Source organism: Camelina sativa, chromosome 14 (genome assembly GCF_000633955.1).
Source record: "Camelina sativa cultivar DH55 chromosome 14, Cs, whole genome shotgun sequence".
Taxonomy (NCBI): domain Eukaryota; kingdom Viridiplantae; phylum Streptophyta; class Magnoliopsida; order Brassicales; family Brassicaceae; genus Camelina; species Camelina sativa.
In genome coordinates this window covers 28741545-28759944 of record NC_025698.1, presented here as the reverse complement: position 1 = coordinate 28759944, position 18400 = coordinate 28741545, and the positions used below count along the sequence as shown (strand labels likewise).

Genomic DNA, 18400 nt, shown 5'->3' with positions numbered 1-18400 from the left:
AAATTATCTTACATAATTCTTCATCATCCTTAGATTCAGCTTTGACACCATTAGATCCAGCTTGGTTAAGACTATTGAGATGAGCTGAAATGAATCAAGATTGACTTTTTATCTTTAAAAGGCATTTCTTGTTTCAAACCATAAACACAATCACTAAGAGAGATCAAGATCTTGAGTTATACCTTCGAATTCAAGTTCGATTTGATCCAACAGGCTCCAACGTTTAACATTTTCATCACTACTAGATCCAACCTTAAAACAGGCATAACATAGACTAAACGTCACCTTATTCTTAGAATATAAACAACTTTGCAAAAATTTTTTGAGGCAGATTCACTCATCAGAACCCAAATCTAAACCTAAAGAGACAACACAAGCTAAACCCTAACCTTAGATTCATCTGATAAAGACAGGGAAATAGTGTTCTTATCAGTCACTGTATTGTTCTTCTGGTTTTCACTCTGTATCTTTGCAGCTGAAGACACACATGAACACAAACATAGAAGCTGTCACAACTCACAAGAAAAATAGAATCGAGAAAAGAAACAAGAAAGTGATATAGAGGACAATCTTACACTGATCTTCATCTTTCTTGCCTTGAAGAGCATTGACACTATCTACAAGTAAAAAAAAACAAACTCAAAAAAATAATCCAAGAAAACAAATAAATAGAAAGAAATATTTTCTTACCTTGATAATCACGTTCGATTAGATCCAAAGTACTCAAACCACTACCATCATCCTGAAAAGGTACCAAGATGCATAGCAAATTATTAAATTAATTCTGCCTTTGTTATTGGTTGAATAAATAAATAAAAAGACATGTTCCCATTCTTTTTATTGTTTGTGTTTACCTGACAAGAACCCTCATGCAAGCTTGAAAGAAAAAGACACAAAGACAAACTCAGAACCAAGAAAATCGTTTTCATGGCCGAGGTTTCCATTACAAGAACGAGATACACAGTCTTTAAGCTTGAAGATGCATCACATGGCTGTGGAAACGTTTTTAACATAAAACCGTTGTAACTAACTCAAACGTGGGTTTCATTTTTTTTCTTTCTCGTGACTCTTTTAGATAACTCATTGTGTGTTAGCTAATTTAATAAGATGTGAAATGTAATTAGTATTATTTCATCCGACTAAATGTGACATTTCATCCGACTAAATGTGACATTCAGTTTCGTTTAACTAGATATGATTATAAAGACAAAAAAAAAAATAAAAATGAAACAGATATAAGCTAAAAAAACAGTATTCTTAATTAAGTACAAAATAAATACAGTATAGATTAGTTGTTCTTTTTACAGTTATAATAAAGAAAAAATCTTAAAGTTAGAAATATATAGTAAAACAAAATGATGGAAAGAGTTTAAATGCATGGCTCCCGTGTGTCGTCACTTTCAAGAGCACACAAATATAATACCGGTATAAACAGTCGTTTCAATCATGTGATTTATAGATACACATTCTGGTACATGAATGCTCATCATGAGACAGTTAACGCGCATAAACTAAAACATTTTCTCAATGATCATCTATTTTACTGTTATTCCTGAAATCATAACATAACTTGGAGCATGTCTACGAATAAAGTAGTGTCAAAGTAGAGAATTGCTTTGAATGTTTTCTTGTATTAATATCAATTGTAAAGAGTACAATATATAGGCTAGCAATTGCTTGAGTCTTAAGAAAAGAGATAAGATCAAATCTACCAAATATTAGTAATCATAATCCTCCTAATATTTGTGTATATCGTCTCTTATTACTCCCCCTCAAGATGGCGAGTAGATATCCCGAACTCCCATCTTGCCAAGTAGATAAATGAATTGAATTCGTCCCAATGCCTTCGTCAAGAAGTCGGCCACCTGTTCTTTAGTGGAGACAGACACTAGAGTAAGCTCACTAGACTGAAATGCGTCACGGATGATATGGCAGTCATTCTTGATGTGCTTTGTGCGTTCGTGAAAAACCGGATTCTTCAAAATCTTGATGGCTGATTCATTGTCACAGTAGAAAGAAACAGGTTCCTTATGAACAATGTCAAACACAGGTAGCAATTCCATTAGCCACTGAATCTCCGAGTAGGTGAAAGACATCGCTCTGTATTCAGCTTGAGTAGAAGAACGTGAGACAGTCTTATGTTTCTTAGTTTTCCATGATACCGGAGAATCTCCCAAAAGAACAACATAGCCAGTGATAGAACGCCTAGTGAGCGGACAAGTCGAGTAAGCTGCATCACAATAAGCATTGACATGAAGATCCTTATCGGAGCTGAGGAAAATACCCTGACCAAGAGTACCCTTAAGGTATTTGACAACACGAACCGCAGCTGTCCAATGTCGTTCACGCGGTTTAGCAAGGAACTGAGCTAGGAGATGAACAGCGTAGCTCAAGTCTGGCCGAGTAACGGATAAGTAAACAAGGCGTCCTACTAAGCGGCAATAACGAGAAGGATTATCAAACAAGGGACCATTGTCGCGAGCAAGATTATGATTCTGTTCCAACGGAGTATCATAAGGACAACAACCAGTCAGTCCACACTCAATGACAATATCCAAAGCATATTTCCTTTGACAAACATAAAGTAATCCTAATCCTTCTAATATTTGTGTATATCGTCTCCTATTAAGTAGTCCTGCCTCATAATCATTGTCAAACATGATGATTTAAATATAAGAAATAAATTGTTCAGTTTCCTATATAAGTGTATATATGGTACATATAATAATTGAGTTCTCCACTAGTCTTAAAAGAAAAAGTCATATTTACACTATTTTTGTGATTGCCTTATTTTGTGAAATCGAAGAATATTATTAATAGTAAATAGAATTATTTAAGCACGATTAAAATATACTATAGTTTAGTGGTTTGTGAAAATATTGTAGATGTATGATCTCGGATTCAAACTTTTTTTTCTTTTGGATCATCTGAATGAGTACTGAATCATATAAAGGGTGTTACAACATCAAGCTTTGCATGAATACAAAGGCTGAAACAGTAAGTACTACTGTATAACTATAAGCTATTCAGAATCTGTCCAAACTCCAAAAAATAAGTACAAGAGTACAATTAATAATACAACACTTTCATTCTTTTGTTATACAAAACGGTGCAATATAGTAGTTGATGAAAGAAACAAGTAATGTACTTTTTTCTGTCAACTATAAATTATATTGTAAGTTCATATGATTTATAGTGCTTGAAAGTAATATAATATTGAATGAGTGTTGATACTTGGTGGTTGAGATCGATATTTTATTCATTCTTTTCGTTAAAACAATTCTCGCAGATTAAAAATATTAAATGAACACAAAGTTAGAAGAAGAGGACACCATTGTTGTAACCAACATTTTATTACGAGAAAACTTGAACAACTCACAAGTCTTGCTAGCATAGGAAGATAGGAACGATAAAACACGATCCATAAAATACACAAACCGATATGATCCCTCAAGAACATTTTAAAAAGACCCTCGCACTCAATTATTTTGTCCGGATAGGATTCACGGTTAGGATTCTTGTTCTAGAGTTCTTCCCTGAGCTTTGAGGTCGGAAATCCCGGCTTGAGGAAATCGGAATACCACTTGCCGCAAACTTTTTGGTGACGGGTCAAATTGTTCTTGAAATCGACGTAGTATAGCCCGAACCTCGCCGTGTACCCATCTTGCCACTCAAAGTTGTCCATCAACGACCACACGAAATATCCAATAACGTTCACTTTATCCTCGCTACAAAAAAAAAAACAGTCCATGTTAATCACTTTAATTATTATTTAATATAATGTAATGATTAGTTTTCCGGTTTAATATGAATTTGTTACTTACCAAATGGCTTGGTTCATACTGAATAGATGCCTTTGGAGATAATATTTCCTGTTGTGATCTTGTGTCCCAAATTCTACATCATCATGCTTATCTCCAAGATCATCTCCGTATCCTTAAAACCCAAACATTCATTTTTTTATATAAACTAAAACAAAGTTGATATTTGATGAAACGAGTTTTGACCATTTTTTTACTAACCATTTTCTGTGATCATAGTCTCTGGATCGTCATAATTGTCCTTAATATACTTCAAAAGAGATCTTAAACCTTTTGAATACACATCCAGCTTACCACCAAACGGCTAATCAACAGAAAACAAATACAGTAAATTATTTATGTATTATGAGAAAAAGTAAACCAAATATATATATATATATATATATATATATATACTCCATTACCTTGCTACCAATTTTGGTTCCATCCACAGTCTTGCCTGGTTAGTAAAAACAACGTACATTAATAACACAATATTATTAGAAAAAAAAATGATATAAAGATAATTAATTAAGACTAGTGATTTCGAAAACTTACTATCCCAATCAACAAGAGAATCAGTCGGTCCAACTTGGGCTCTTAGAATCTGGTTTAATATCAACTGCAAACACTGAAGTATAATAATTCATTCCTACATAATCTGTAGAACCCTTGAGTAGCTTCTTCTCCGCTTCGGTGAACTTTGGTAGCCTATAACCAACACGATCTTTCATCGATTGTGGATAATCTCCATAAGTTGTTGGAGCCAAATGCCTGATTCAAAATAATAATACAATAAATTATAAAGAGTAAAATCGTAAGCATTATTTGTTCACATTTTTTCAAAAACATTTTTACCATCCCAAGATGAAATCAAGCACTTGGTCAATGGAACCTCCAGAAGCCTCAAGGTCACGGAGTTCGAAACCCTTTTTAATATAATTCTTTCCAAGTGCAAACAAATACAGTAATTGATAAGTACTTATTGTTATAGATTAGCTTAAATAGTTACGTACTTACTTTTGTAATTTTATTTTAATCGCACGAAACGTTTATGCGATATTTTTTGTAACAAAATATAAATGAATCATTTGCAAATTCATTAGCATTATATTTAAATCATCCGAGCTTACTTATATATAAGTATTAATTACTAATACTGTATTACTAGTATAGAATGAATGACATAAATGACTTGTTTGTTTGTAACAGTCTCTAGATGGGCAAGTTTCTCTAATAAGGAAACTGGGTTTGAACCGCTTTCACGTCGGACTCATTTGAAAAAATATTTGCTGGTTGTAATTTGCAAGTAACGTTTTTTGTTTTATTCATTTAAGTAAGAAAAGAAATATTCCAAACATAAAAGGGGATATTTCATTTAAAAGGAATTAAAAAAATCTTAATAATTGAGCTATATAGTTTAGTTTTTTGTTTGTTGTCGCATGCATTCAATCAGTAAAAATACTTGAGACTTATAAAGTTATTTGTTTGAATTATAGCTTGTTTTCTTACTACATATATATGTCTATTTACTTTATCAAAACTCAATCTATACATGTACCAAATTTTCGATTGCAAAATTTATATTTATACCACAAAATTCAAATTTCTAGTTCTAGAATAATCAATAATAAAGACCAAAACTATAATGCAACTTAATTAAGAATTTCTTGCAGTATATTAAAAATAGATAAACAATTCTCTATATTCATTATGTCTTAAATTTAATATATAATTTTCATTTAACCTTAATTTTGAGGTACTACATTCCAGGTGGTAATTGATACCAATCTATAAACCGTAGTTTTAATGTCACCATCTTCATAAGAGAGATGACATAATAAATAGTAGAAACAAAAATTAGTTTGACACATATAAAATTTAATTATATATAAAATAAAATTGTAAATTGTAATGTCCTTATCTATATATTTATATCCTACGAAACTCTAGTCATTTTCTTTAAACAAAAGTACTCAACTACCTAGCTACCACAAAACTCCGGATTTAAGTTATCAGTCAATCATAATGCAACGTAAGTATCAACTGCGTTATTAATTGAAAGAAAAAAAACATATGTATCATAAGTATCAACTGTGTTAAATCTCTATTCAGTCCTAAATAAATGTATGAAACTCAAAAGCATTATAACACTTCTTTATTGGCTTTCGTATTGCGTCAGAAATATTTATTAATTTTCTAGATGATCTGGAATCGTTGTTTTTTTTTTCAATAATGGAAAAAATAACTTTTAAGAATTTAAGGGTGATAATAATGTTTTAAAAAAAAATTGTCCGAGAAAAGCAGGTAAAACAACCGTTGTGAAATAAGTAAAATGTGACCAAATTATTCGTTAGTTAATTGTTAACCACCAGAGGAGAAGAGTGAACAAACGTGCTCAAACAACAGAACTCACCTTTATTTTTAGTTACAAGGGCAATCTAGTCACTCATTAATCATTATCTCTTTTTCTTACATGATATATTTCTTAGTTTACATATTTTTCTTAAAGGATGTAGCTTAAATATTTTGATGTGGAACAAAAGATGTGTCCATGTCAAAAAAAAAATATCCTGAATGGAATAAATTTTGGTCCTTATCAAAATGTCACAATGACTCTTACACGAGACATGGGGACTTAGTAATAGTTGCGAATGTTTTGTTGATTGTTTTTTAGAGTTCTCAACTTCTCATAGCAAAAACTAATATTAGACACTTATCAGTTATCACTAACTCATATTCNAAAAAAAAAAAAAAAAAAAACTCATAATTGATGATTCCATCTTCTCTCAAAACTCTACTATATTGTTGTAAACAATTATAAGTAACATTTTATTAATACGATAACTTGAACATGCAACTCACAAATCTTGCTAACACTAGACAAAAACGACAAACACGGTCCATTGACACACGCAAACTGATATTGATCCTAAAGAACAAAGACTCTTGCTGTCTTGCAGCTACATTACTTGTCGAGATAGGATTCAAGATTTGAATTCTTGGATCTCATTCACTGGATTGTATCCCGCCTTGAGGAATTCAGAATACCATTTTCCCGATTCTTTTTGATGACGGATCAGATTGTTTTGGAAATGGATGAAACAAAAGCCGAACCATTACGTTCACTTTATCGTCGCTACAATAACATTTATGCGTGTTCAAAAAAATTAATTATATATATATATATAATATATTCAATATAATGTTACGATTATAGTTCAAATTTTTACGTAATTACTATAAGGCTTCGAGCAAACCCAAGAGATGCTTTTGGAGATAATATTTTTCTACTATATTGATCTTCTGTCACAGTGACTCTTACACGAGGCATGGGGACTTCTTGGATTTCCTTTTCTCTGAATAGATAATAGACTTTTTTTATAGCAAAAACTATAGTTTGCACACACAAAAGAACAAAAAAAAAAAGAGAAAACTATATATTGAAAAAACAACCAACTATATTTTCAGCCAGCAATAACATTCATTTAGTTATCAATTGGTTCTCGGTTATTACCCGTAAACACTATGTTTACACCTTTGCGGATAGTTGCAATTGTTGACGTTTGAAACTATCACAGAAATTGTTTCGTATCAGTCTTGCTTCTATTAGTGTGTTTTTTCAATAAGCTCTAAGCTACAGGCCTTGTTTCTCAAGCCTGCATTGGATGCTTGAAGTGTTATGTAGTGGCTCTCTAAGCATGTAGCTGAAAGCTACAACCAAATTTTATTTTATTTTATTAGCTTTCGGGTTGGTTTGGTAGATCCCTCTTCGAAGATGATAGATATCCTAGGCTCCTAGCCCACCTTTGTCAAGGTTGTGACAACTTGTTTGGTCTTCAACGGCTAATGCCATTTGCACCGAGTCAACCGATTTGGCTCTAGGTGGCATTGATTTTAACTTTATGAGAATCTACAAATCAATTTTAAACAGATATTTTATAGAACCAGCTTGACAAATCCGACGAATTGATCACAAGGTTGAACAACAGTTTCAAGAATAAAATCTTAAACCCTTAAAATGTCAGGACCAATTCGAAACCTGTCTGGTCCAGTCACATTCATATGGAACATATAAAAGAGATCAAGGAGGCAGGCTTAAGTCATATAGGTTCCTTAAACATGTAACTAAAAAGTCTCAACAACTGTGGAAAAACAAAAGCAACAAACTTCTCCAAATATTTAGTTTTCCTCTGCCTCAAAATTCAACTAATTAAAAGTAACAAGACAAGACACACGACAATAGAGAAGTGTTTCTACATATTTTTTTTTTCTTTTTACCTTTTCTTCAAGCATCTGTAGCTGTTGGAGAGTTCTCAGGTGTCTTCAGAGGCAGAACTGCTTCTTCTGCTTTCTCCACTGGTTTACTGTCTTTATGATTGTCAATGGCTACACGAAACTCTTCCACGATTGTCGGGTCTTTGAACTTCAGTGCAAATGTAGAGAGACCTTCTTTGCCTTCGCTTACACTATTCACACAAGCGAATGTGATTCCTTTTTTATCCATACTTGCAAGTTTCATTTCTGGGTACAGACTCGCGTTCAAGATCAATCTGTAGTTTCCTTTAGCTCTCATAACTAATCTTGCTTTACCACCATTACTGGAGACGTTTACCTTGAGTTCTCCTTTCCCACGCTCTTTCCATCCTCCATCAAGATATTCAAACATAATCGAGTCAGCAGAGAAGGCAACTTTCTCATTCTCTTCTCCTGTTTCTGTGGAAACCTCTTGCTTTGGTGGAAACCCAGTACCTTCGCTCTTTTTGATAATGGAAGATCCAGTTGTACCAAATAGAGAAGAGGTATTGCTGCTTGGAAGGCCAAAGCCAAAGAGAGACCCAGTACCAGTTGAACCATCCAGAGAAACCGAACCAAATGAGAACGATGAACCAGAAGCCTCTGTACTGGCAAGTCCGGTGAATGCGTTTTTGTTACTTGAATGCTGGTGGAATGAACTGAAAGTGCCGCCGTTCTTATCTGCTTCTTCGATTCCGTTGCCCTCTTTTTCTTTTTTCTCAGCCTGAACACCTCCTAAATCCTTCTCAAGAGGATCTTCAGTTTGATCTGTTCCTTCAACCGCGTTGTTGCTAACGTTTGTGACACATGAGACGGTCTGAGCTACATCAGCCTCAGCAACTTGGTCATCAGCACGCTTACCATCCTCATCTTTAGTCTTTTCAGTGTCTTCCCCAGCAGCATCTTTGACATCAACCTTCTTACTGTCCACTTCATCACCCTCCTCAATATCAATTTCCTTTTGATTATCCTCAACCACTGCTTCGGCTGGAGTCAATTTTGACTCGGCCAGAGGTGCATCTGTTACCAGAGGAGTTGAAGCAGGTACAGTAGTAGGGACCAACTGAATTCCAGCAAATGGATTGGGTGCTGCAGCTGGCGTAGCAGATGGCTCCTTACGCTTAATTCGGACAATTCTTCTACTTGCCAATACCTCATCACTTGCCTTCTTGAAAGTTCCAGTCTCAAATTCAGCTGAATCGTCCTCATCATCAAGACCAGGGTTGTCACGAGATAACTGCTTCAAAGCACCTCTCTTCTTTGATGGTTGCTGAACATTTTCTGAGTCCCCCATTTGAAATGTTTTGAGAGAATAACAAAACACACTTATAGAATACCTACAACAAAAACATGCAAGAAAAGTTTCCTCAGAGATGATAAAAGACAGATAACCAAATCCAATCTTTGAATACAGAGAAAAAAATATTACAATCCAAAGCATCCTTTCAAGGCTAAACACATGAGAAAGACTCAAACACACCCAATAACTTAGCAACCACAGAGCACAAACAATGCCAAATCTAAAAGCACAAAAGCTCAAACATGACACTGCAATTGGAAAATCAAAAACTACAAAAGCAGAATGACGAAAGACAATAATAGCGCATAAAAGTGTAACCTTTACACAAATAAAGCCTTAAAATGCATGCACAGAACACAGCTAATTAACACTTCCAAATAGGGAACAGAAGAGGTAGAGCTAAACTTAGATGTAAGACTTGAATTAAAGAGACTTGGAGACATACAAGCAATGAAAATAAAATCAACATCAGTGGATCTAGTATTCTCAATCTATGCATAAGATTCAAACAAAGGGGTTGCACAAAAGGAACCAAGCACTGGTACAGTTGCATCAATTGAACCAAATGCACTGAGGATTCAGCAGAACCAAAACAATCAAAACCCTAGATGTAAGAGGAACCACAGACAACTTGAAACCTAAATCCGATATAAGCATCAAATTGAAAGGTTTACATTTCAAACTCAAATTCAAATTCATGCTAGTCTTCAACAATCTCAGCGAATCGAGTAATCAAAGAAACGCCGCACAAGGAAACCCAAATCGGACAAATACGAGTTAAATCACCAAATAAGACCTAATTCATCAAGACAAACTTATCAAGAACAAAAATGAAGAAATGGCCCATAACTATTTTCCACAAGAAACAACCAGGATCACAAAACCCTAAAATCAAAGCAGCTAAACCTTTGACAAGAAAGGGAAAAAAAAAACATTTCCGAGGATGAAGATAACCCAAAGATACGAAGACAATGACCGGCGAGGAGAATAATAGGAAGAGACTTACCGCGAAAGTGAGCAGTAGCAGAGACGCCGGAGCGAAGTGGTCAGAGACGAAGACAAAGCTTAAAGAGAGGTTTAATAGAAGAAGAAGAAGAAGAAAAACCCAAATCGAAATATGTATCTTTCTCTCTCTCTCAATATTTTTTATATATTTTAATCGACATTTCTACGACTTTATTATATAGTTTCTTTTTTTTAGTACATATAATTTTATTTTGTTATAATTAAAAGATTATAGTTTTCTTTAATTCAAATAATTTATACTGAAACTTAAACATTAATTTTTTTTATTAGACATCATCCTCGATCAAATTCGGAGAAAAACATATTCAATTATACATACTCCTATGTTCAAAAATTCCAAGTATTACTTAAAAATTTTCTATCCAAATATAAAAATAATATAATTTCAAATATTGGCACAACTTTAAAATAGATAAAATTCTTTTTCTTGTGAATCTTTATCATACTAGATATCTTTCTGTTTGTGAATTCATACTCTGATCTGCAATGTAAGAGTAGCTTCTTAAAATATCCTGATTTATTAGTTCCAAAGACTATTGAACTGTGTGAATATTGAGTCCCTCGTGTCTTCGTTTTATCTCTTGGTAGCATGCAATCCAACTAGGGGTTCCGAGAAGTTGAGGTCTTGGGCGTTATTGTCGATGGGAAAAACAAACTGTGTTCCCTCTCAATGGCATAAGTCATCTGTTGGAACGTAATTCGGTTTGTGAGCTCATTTGGTTAAAGTGTTGCTCTGATCAACGAACAAACTACTTGCAAAGACTGGGAAAAGAGAATTTAACTTTGTTTCCACAAAAACAACAATTAAGAGACTCCCAAGAAAAAAAACAAAGCGGGGACAGCTCTGTTTAAGTGAGCTTTGGTTCCTCTCTAGCAACATGTTTAGTGAATGCAAGCAATATTAAAACCAAAACAAACAGAAAGTATCATAAAAGAGAAGCTCTGGTTATAGTTGCCGGAACAACGATACTACTGAGACGGTACCAACTCTGAGGACCGATAATTGGCTTTTGTACCTCTGCGGTTCCAGATTGGAGTTGTCTCGATGAGCTCGAAAGGTACAAGCTGTCTCTGCCGTTTGGTTTTCTTCTTAAAATTGTGAACTTTGAGCCTTGCAATCTCAGCTTCTTCCTCTGCAGTCGTCTCTCTAACTATGACTGTTAGGCGACACCGGGGTACTGATATAATCCCGCTTCTTCCTTTTGCATGGTAAGCTACCTTCTTCCCAAATAGTCCCTTCCCAACAAACGCTTCCGCTGCATCACATATCAAAAGCTTAGATGAAATACATCGTTTTTGCATAGCATATTTCCTTCTTTAAAGTAACAAATCGGCAAACTCTCTGGCATATCCTGTTCTGTTCTTTAATACAAAACAAGTACGTCATAGATCCAATATCAGTAGTACATACCAACAAGGAGACGAGCAGGATCTAGTCCATGGTTATGAGTAGCATTTGCCCGGGCAGCGTGTATAACCTGCAGTATAAATGAATTTAACTCCTTGAAGCAGTGTATTAAGAGAACAAGAAGTGTCACTAGAAGAGGAAATGTATCAAATGCCTGGAGAGGATAGTAGACCAGACACTCCAAAAGTGATCTGTTTTTAAACTCGAATTNTTGTTTCCACAAAAACAACAATTAAGAGACTCCCAAGAAAAAAAACAAAGCGGGGACAGCTCTGTTTAAGTGAGCTTTGGTTCCTCTCTAGCAACATGTTTAGTGAATGCAAGCAATATTAAAACCAAAACAAACAGAAAGTATCATAAAAGAGAAGCTCTGGTTATAGTTGCCGGAACAACGATACTACTGAGACGGTACCAACTCTGAGGACCGATAATTGGCTTTTGTACCTCTGCGGTTCCAGATTGGAGTTGTCTCGATGAGCTCGAAAGGTACAAGCTGTCTCTGCCGTTTGGTTTTCTTCTTAAAATTGTGAACTTTGAGCCTTGCAATCTCAGCTTCTTCCTCTGCAGTCGTCTCTCTAACTATGACTGTTAGGCGACACCGGGGTACTGATATAATCCCGCTTCTTCCTTTTGCATGGTAAGCTACCTTCTTCCCAAATAGTCCCTTCCCAACAAACGCTTCCGCTGCATCACATATCAAAAGCTTAGATGAAATACATCGTTTTTGCATAGCATATTTCCTTCTTTAAAGTAACAAATCGGCAAACTCTCTGGCATATCCTGTTCTGTTCTTTAATACAAAACAAGTACGTCATAGATCCAATATCAGTAGTACATACCAACAAGGAGACGAGCAGGATCTAGTCCATGGTTATGAGTAGCATTTGCCCGGGCAGCGTGTATAACCTGCAGTATAAATGAATTTAACTCCTTGAAGCAGTGTATTAAGAGAACAAGAAGTGTCACTAGAAGAGGAAATGTATCAAATGCCTGGAGAGGATAGTAGACCAGACACTCCAAAAGTGATCTGTTTTTAAACTCGAATTTCAGAGATTACCCGGTACACAGTTTGTGAAGCCCGTTTGACCGTGACCTGCAATAAGATCAAAGCATCTTCAACACGCATGCCACGGACTAATGCTGCAACCAGGTTGACCTTCTTAGGACTCTGAAACAAGCAAGGTTAGGCACATTATATATAGCGCATATAACAAGATCAAGATGTAAACATATTAAATGAAATGGAGCAGATCATCTGAAAAGTAACACTGTTGTAGGAGTTAGAGAACAGACCTGCTTTATGGACTTGAGGACAGCCTGAACTTTCTGACGCTTTGGGATAATCTTCTGCTCTTCTTCCTTTCCACTACCCAACAGAGCTGGAGACGACAAAGGTGATGATACAGGCTCTTCACCCGCCTGCAATTGTCTTGAGGTAGAAATTCCCTGAAAACATATAACTTGAGATCAGAAAAGAATGAAGCAGCATACCCAAAAGTACAGCCCCCCTAAGTTCTCTACAGATGCATGGTTCCCAAAAAGGAAGAGTCTTTTCGCCTAAATTCACATAGGTAACACATGTAGTCATCCCACTAGCACATATCTCACTTCCCCTATCCCACCCACTAACAAATTACATAAGCAAATTTCTCAAAGAGGAAACAAGAAGATCCAGTCTCAATAAGAAACATCGATTCAGAAGCATTACCAGTTGTTGTAGGTGATAATACAGTGGTCTTGGGGAATAGGTTGGTCTCAAGAGACTCTGCAAATAACCTAGTTCACCAGCAAAAAATCGAAAAATTAATCATCACCCACTTAACTCAAACACACAAACACTATACTAAAGATAACACCTTGCCATTTGAAAGATCCAATAAGAACACAATAGATTCGGAAATGATTTAACAATTTTCTAAACCCAAATGGTCAAAACTCCAAAAGCTGCAAATGGTAAAATGTTTCACCACCTTGTGAGGAAGGGGATTCCAAATTCCGTGTCGAGGAGTAATTGGCCGTAGAAATGTGACAGTTCTTCACTCTTCTACCAACTTGACGAGCAACAATCTGTAGATTCCTCTGCCAACCCGCCATTATTAATCAACCCTAAACCCTAGCAGTATGTATACGCTTCTTCTGTAAACGCGAAGGGCTATGAATCAGAATGAAACGATTGGCTCAACGGCGGTTTTAAAGGTTTGCGAGGAAATGAAAATGGGAAGGACTTACCGAGAAGGATCAGTAGCAGAGACGCCGAAGTGAAGTGGTCAGAGACGAATAGAGAGAGGCTGTAGAGGTTTAATAGAAATGAAGAACATCGAAGATATATGCATCTCTCGATATTTTACTTTTTATTCGACATTTGTGTTGACTTTGCTATACTTTTCACTAAAATGAGGTTTAGTGAAAAAAAAATACTAAATTACATATAATTCTTATTTAGTTATCTTAAAAAAGTAGTTTTCTTTCTATAGTCCACGTCTGTCTTACAAACTTGGGACTTTTTTATTAGGCATCATCCTCGACCAAATTCAAGGAATCATACACATTCCTATGTTCAAAAATTCAATTGTTGGTACAAATTGAAAATAAATAATTTTTTCACGATATCTAAAAGAAAGATTAAAGCTTCAAAAGAATTACATATGCAACCATAAAAATTAAACAAATCATGTTACAGGCCAGATAAAAGGATTAAAAAAAAAAAACAATCGGATGAAATCCAAGTAGTACTGGTAAAAACAAAACAAAACCATATGATAATAAATTTCGCTATGAGTGCAAAGACACAAAAAGGAACAACCACACCTCCTTTTAACTCACCAGCCTCTCTCTTTTCATCTAAATCCTCCAGCAAAGAACTGAGTCCTGCTCGGATTTTAATTTTCTTAAGAAATTCTTACTTTTATTACAAAATGGTATCAAAATGTGTTTCCAGGCTGCTCGGATTTGGTCTTTGAATCCTCAGGTAAGAAAAGGAAAAAGAATGAAAGTTCTCTCACCTCTCCACTGTTCCTGGAACAATCGCCATTCCCATAAACTGTAAACTCTACTGACGCGGTGTAAGCACTGCAAAAACAAAAGAAACCAAACGATCCACATAAGTGAAAACAGCATCAAATAACCAATAACTCCCAAGGCATTGTAAGCTTATAAGAAGATGAAGTAGACATTGGTGTTATGTTCCTAAGGGTTGCTATGAAATGCAATGACTTAAAAAACCAGACACACAATCAACGGAAAAAAGATTTTAGAAGGCGGCATTTCGAGGAATCAAATTAATCACCAGAGACAAAATTTTCAGACTTTTCAACATTGGCCTTGACCGACTTGCTATTAGGCTGATGGGTTTCCTTCATTATTCGTACCCCACTCTTCGTCAGCCTCACTTCCGTTAACAAGTACAGCTCCATCCGTTGAGTCTCCATCAACAATTCCTTCTTCTCCTTCTGCTTCTTTTTCTTCATGATGCTCCTCTACATCCTCCTCATTCCCTTGTTCATTTCCATTTTCTTCTGCTACTACCTCCTGATAAGAAAAAAAAAGCAGTTGTTGCTTACTAAAATACGAAGGATAACTAACAGTATATGTAAATCAGTCAGTAAATTGGAAAAAAAATGGGTCACCTCGTGTTCGATATCTCCATTTTCAAGTGATTCCTCTTCCTCAACTTGCAAGTTTCTGAAGGCTTCCACGAGGGTCATGGAAGATTTATCAGCATGGCTAGGATAATTTTCTGCACCTGTGTAAACTCCCCTGTAAATGAAGAACAGACGATTTAAGAGACGTCTTAGAGTCTCGCAATCTATATGATTTGGAGTAAGCCTTGCAAGGATGCGGTAGGAGAAAAGCACACGTAAGCAAAAGATATTTTACCTTGTCTCTACAGCTCTACCTTCGACAGAAAGAGCAACTTGCCAATCTTCAAAGAGATTTGGGTACTCCTCAGGATCAGCCAAAGATTCTGCTGCTTTCGAATTAACCTGTATTCAAGTGCAAGGCAACTTAAGCCCACAATGTCTCCTTGACTTGACCACAATACACTAAAAACTAGAAAGATTTGAAACGAACCTTGCTGAGATCTTTCCTCCAAAGAGCTACTATCTCCGAAACTTTGCTTGGAAGATATGATCGTGCCATCAGAGCAGCTTCTGGTATCCGGTTGCTGGAGAAAGAAAAGATTGTCACACAAATAACTAAAGGTGTNCCCACTCTTCGTCAGCCTCACTTCCGTTAACAAGTACAGCTCCATCCGTTGAGTCTCCATCAACAATTCCTTCTTCTCCTTCTGCTTCTTTTTCTTCATGATGCTCCTCTACATCCTCCTCATTCCCTTGTTCATTTCCATTTTCTTCTGCTACTACCTCCTGATAAGAAAAAAAAAGCAGTTGTTGCTTACTAAAATACGAAGGATAACTAACAGTATATGTAAATCAGTCAGTAAATTGGAAAAAAAATGGGTCACCTCGTGTTCGATATCTCCATTTTCAAGTGATTCCTCTTCCTCAACTTGCAAGTTTCTGAAGGCTTCCACGAGGGTCATGGAAGATTTATCAGCATGGCTAGGATAATTTTCTGCACCTGTGTAAACTCCCCTGTAAATGAAGAACAGACGATTTAAGAGACGTCTTAGAGTCTCGCAATCTATATGATTTGGAGTAAGCCTTGCAAGGATGCGGTAGGAGAAAAGCACACGTAAGCAAAAGATATTTTACCTTGTCTCTACAGCTCTACCTTCGACAGAAAGAGCAACTTGCCAATCTTCAAAGAGATTTGGGTACTCCTCAGGATCAGCCAAAGATTCTGCTGCTTTCGAATTAACCTGTATTCAAGTGCAAGGCAACTTAAGCCCACAATGTCTCCTTGACTTGACCACAATACACTAAAAACTAGAAAGATTTGAAACGAACCTTGCTGAGATCTTTCCTCCAAAGAGCTACTATCTCCGAAACTTTGCTTGGAAGATATGATCGTGCCATCAGAGCAGCTTCTGGTATCCGGTTGCTGGAGAAAGAAAAGATTGTCACACAAATAACTAAAGGTGTATGAATTTAATTTTTCAAACTCCCAAGTGACTGCTAATGTATTACCTCTCCACCAATAACTGCAAACAATCTTCCAGTTTACCAAGCATGAATAGACAAAGAAAGGCGACATTGTTCTTCCCTTGTTCTTTAGCAAGTGTTGCAAGTTTTGTCACACCTTCAGCATCTCCCAGAGAAGAATAAAGCAGTAACAAACCACTCAAATCCATCGCATACTTCATGCATTCCTCTGCCATTTGCAGCTGTCATGATGACATACAAACGCAAAGAGTTAGTTGGAAATCCCCACACCAGAGACGAATCCAGGAGACGAGAAACATATATTTTTCTTGTTGCTCCCACATTTCTGAATGAAACCTCAGAATCATAATGTAAATCAAATGATATATCATTTACTGGACANGTACTCCTCAGGATCAGCCAAAGATTCTGCTGCTTTCGAATTAACCTGTATTCAAGTGCAAGGCAACTTAAGCCCACAATGTCTCCTTGACTTGACCACAATACACTAAAAACTAGAAAGATTTGAAACGAACCTTGCTGAGATCTTTCCTCCAAAGAGCTACTATCTCCGAAACTTTGCTTGGAAGATATGATCGTGCCATCAGAGCAGCTTCTGGTATCCGGTTGCTGGAGAAAGAAAAGATTGTCACACAAATAACTAAAGGTGTATGAATTTAATTTTTCAAACTCCCAAGTGACTGCTAATGTATTACCTCTCCACCAATAACTGCAAACAATCTTCCAGTTTACCAAGCATGAATAGACAAAGAAAGGCGACATTGTTCTTCCCTTGTTCTTTAGCAAGTGTTGCAAGTTTTGTCACACCTTCAGCATCTCCCAGAGAAGAATAAAGCAGTAACAAACCACTCAAATCCATCGCATACTTCATGCATTCCTCTGCCATTTGCAGCTGTCATGATGACATACAAACGCAAAGAGTTAGTTGGAAATCCCCACACCAGAGACGAATCCAGGAGACGAGAAACATATATTTTTCTTGTTGCTCCCACATTTCTGAATGAAACCTCAGAATCATAATGTAAATCAAATGATATATCATTTACTGGACACGTATTTTTGTCTCTCTTATCACTGCAAAACATTAGGACGAAATGCAAAGATAAATAAATACCTTTCCAGAGGACATGGCTAATTCTCCTAATTGCTTCCACTTAGATTCACTCTGTACTTCTACGGCGATTTCCTACAGGTATAAATTTAAGGGAAAAAAACACGTTTAAATATTGCCACTATACAAGAAGTAAAAAAGTATGTTAATCACAACAAATATATCACCTGTGCAATTTCAAGTCTACCCAGTTGTATGGCCAACTCAAATCTGTAGTCAGGATCTGTTGCAATTTCCAGAGCATCTTCAATCATTCCCCGTGACTCCAAGAAATGAGCAACACTAACAAGAGGAAAATAATCCGAAAATAAATAAAGAGAATCTGTCAACGAAAACACCCACTGATAGGGTGCAACTATGTTATACATTAGAGTAAGATGCACAGCATATTTC

General features: G+C 35.9%; 6 protein-coding genes, 1 long non-coding RNA gene and 1 pseudogene across 13 annotated transcripts in view; all 8 read right to left on the bottom strand.

The window, feature by feature from the left end:
• Nucleotides 56–1088, bottom strand: LOC109128893 (TSK-associating protein 1-like). The gene is made up of 5 exons (XM_019236079.1): nt 855–1088; nt 691–742; nt 576–617; nt 183–475; nt 56–84 (listed from the first exon to the last, which is right to left on the bottom strand). Exons 1-4 carry the CDS (start codon nt 1011–1013, stop codon nt 378–380), a joined length of 351 nt encoding a protein of 116 aa, XP_019091624.1. The 5' UTR covers nt 1014–1088; the 3' UTR covers nt 56–84; nt 183–377.
• Nucleotides 1773–2660, bottom strand: LOC109128745 (uncharacterized mitochondrial protein AtMg00810-like). Its single transcript, XM_019235619.1, has one exon. The coding sequence runs from the start codon at nt 2658–2660 to the stop codon at nt 1773–1775; it is 888 nt and encodes a 295-aa protein (XP_019091164.1).
• LOC104742745 lies at nt 3333–4723 on the bottom strand (annotated as a pseudogene).
• Nucleotides 7881–10525, bottom strand: LOC104742744 (nuclear pore complex protein NUP50A-like). Of its 2 annotated transcripts, none has more exons than XM_019236388.1 (2): nt 10400–10525; nt 7881–9407 (listed from the first exon to the last, which is right to left on the bottom strand). In XM_019236388.1, the coding sequence occupies exon 2, from the start codon at nt 9388–9390 to the stop codon at nt 8089–8091; it is 1302 nt and encodes a 433-aa protein (XP_019091933.1). In that variant the 5' UTR covers nt 9391–9407; nt 10400–10525; the 3' UTR covers nt 7881–8088. The 2 variants fall into 2 exon arrangements, with proteins under 2 accessions (XP_019091933.1, XP_010462079.1); XM_010463777.2 differs by having other exon boundaries at nt 7881–9433; nt 10403–10523.
• LOC109128897 lies at nt 11173–12030 on the bottom strand. The gene is made up of 2 exons (XR_002035192.1): nt 11834–12030; nt 11173–11678 (listed from the first exon to the last, which is right to left on the bottom strand). It is a non-coding gene; the product is annotated as an uncharacterized LOC109128897 (long non-coding RNA).
• Nucleotides 12083–14170, bottom strand: LOC109128896 (50S ribosomal protein L22, chloroplastic-like). 2 transcript variants are annotated; one of them, XM_019236093.1, is made up of 7 exons: nt 14060–14170; nt 13801–13966; nt 13539–13606; nt 13124–13276; nt 12888–12998; nt 12670–12736; nt 12083–12514 (listed from the first exon to the last, which is right to left on the bottom strand). In XM_019236093.1, exons 2-7 carry the CDS (start codon nt 13922–13924, stop codon nt 12228–12230), a joined length of 810 nt encoding a protein of 269 aa, XP_019091638.1. In that variant the 5' UTR covers nt 13925–13966; nt 14060–14170; the 3' UTR covers nt 12083–12227. The 2 variants fall into 2 exon arrangements, with proteins under 2 accessions (XP_019091638.1, XP_019091639.1); XM_019236094.1 differs by having other exon boundaries at nt 13801–13982; nt 14060–14161.
• On the bottom strand, nt 14453–17151 carry LOC104742743 (coatomer subunit beta'-2-like). Of its 5 annotated transcripts, none has more exons than XM_010463772.2 (8): nt 16921–17151; nt 16741–16834; nt 16546–16652; nt 16296–16425; nt 16054–16197; nt 15117–15214; nt 14833–14899; nt 14453–14698 (listed from the first exon to the last, which is right to left on the bottom strand). In XM_010463772.2, exons 1-6 carry the CDS (start codon nt 17109–17111, stop codon nt 15167–15169), a joined length of 714 nt encoding a protein of 237 aa, XP_010462074.1. In that variant the 5' UTR covers nt 17112–17151; the 3' UTR covers nt 14453–14698; nt 14833–14899; nt 15117–15166. The 5 variants fall into 5 exon arrangements, with proteins under 5 accessions (XP_010462074.1, XP_010462075.1, XP_010462076.1 ...); XM_010463773.2 differs by having other exon boundaries at nt 15137–15214; XM_010463774.1 differs by lacking the exons at nt 16054–16197; nt 16296–16425; nt 16546–16652; nt 16741–16834; nt 16921–17151 and adding exons at nt 15457–15586; nt 15707–15813; nt 15902–16008 and having other exon boundaries at nt 15117–15358.
• Nucleotides 17264–18400, bottom strand: part of LOC104744093 (coatomer subunit beta'-2) — a gene marked incomplete in the record, with an annotated part of 6277 nt that continues 5140 nt past the window's right edge. The window contains 4 exon segments of the mRNA XM_010465116.2: nt 17264–17323; nt 17412–17505; nt 17592–17788; nt 18011–18082. Coding sequence (XP_010463418.1) covers nt 17264–17323; nt 17412–17505; nt 17592–17788; nt 18011–18082 — 423 coding nt within the window.

What these genes read in the sequence shown, in the direction of transcription:
- LOC109128893 (XM_019236079.1), bottom strand. Translation starts at nt 1,013, where the DNA reads ATGTTAAAAACGTTTCCACAGCCATGTGATGCATCTTCAAGCTTAAAG. An exon ending in TGCATGAGGGTTCTTGTCAG is followed by an intron (nt 743 to 854) that starts GTAAACACAAAC and finishes GTACCTTTTCAG; the next exon opens with GATGATGGTAGTGGTTTGAG. An exon ending in AATCGAACGTGATTATCAAG is followed by an intron (nt 618 to 690) that starts GTAAGAAAATAT and finishes TTTTACTTGTAG; the next exon opens with ATAGTGTCAATGCTCTTCAA.
- LOC104742744 (XM_019236388.1), bottom strand. Translation starts at nt 9,390, where the DNA reads ATGGGGGACTCAGAAAATGTTCAGCAACCATCAAAGAAGAGAGGTGCT.
- LOC109128745 (XM_019235619.1), bottom strand. Translation starts at nt 2,660, where the DNA reads ATGTTTGACAATGATTATGAGGCAGGACTACTTAATAGGAGACGATAT.
- LOC109128896 (XM_019236093.1), bottom strand. Translation starts at nt 13,924, where the DNA reads ATGGCGGGTTGGCAGAGGAATCTACAGATTGTTGCTCGTCAAGTTGGT. An exon ending in GGAATCCCCTTCCTCACAAG is followed by an intron (nt 13,607 to 13,800) that starts GTGGTGAAACAT and finishes CTGGTGAACTAG; the next exon opens with GTTATTTGCAGAGTCTCTTG. An exon ending in CTTCACAAACTGTGTACCGG is followed by an intron (nt 12,737 to 12,887) that starts GTAATCTCTGAA and finishes TTTATACTGCAG; the next exon opens with GTTATACACGCTGCCCGGGC.
- LOC104742743 (XM_010463772.2), bottom strand. Translation starts at nt 17,111, where the DNA reads ATGGCAGAGGAATGCATGAAGTATGCGATGGATTTGAGTGGTTTGTTA. An exon ending in GGAGGAAAGATCTCAGCAAG is followed by an intron (nt 16,653 to 16,740) that starts GTTCGTTTCAAA and finishes ACTTGAATACAG; the next exon opens with GTTAATTCGAAAGCAGCAGA. An exon ending in TACTTGTTAACGGAAGTGAG is followed by an intron (nt 15,215 to 16,053) that starts GCTGACGAAGAG and finishes AACGGAAGTGAG; the next exon opens with GCTGACGAAGAGTGGGGTAC.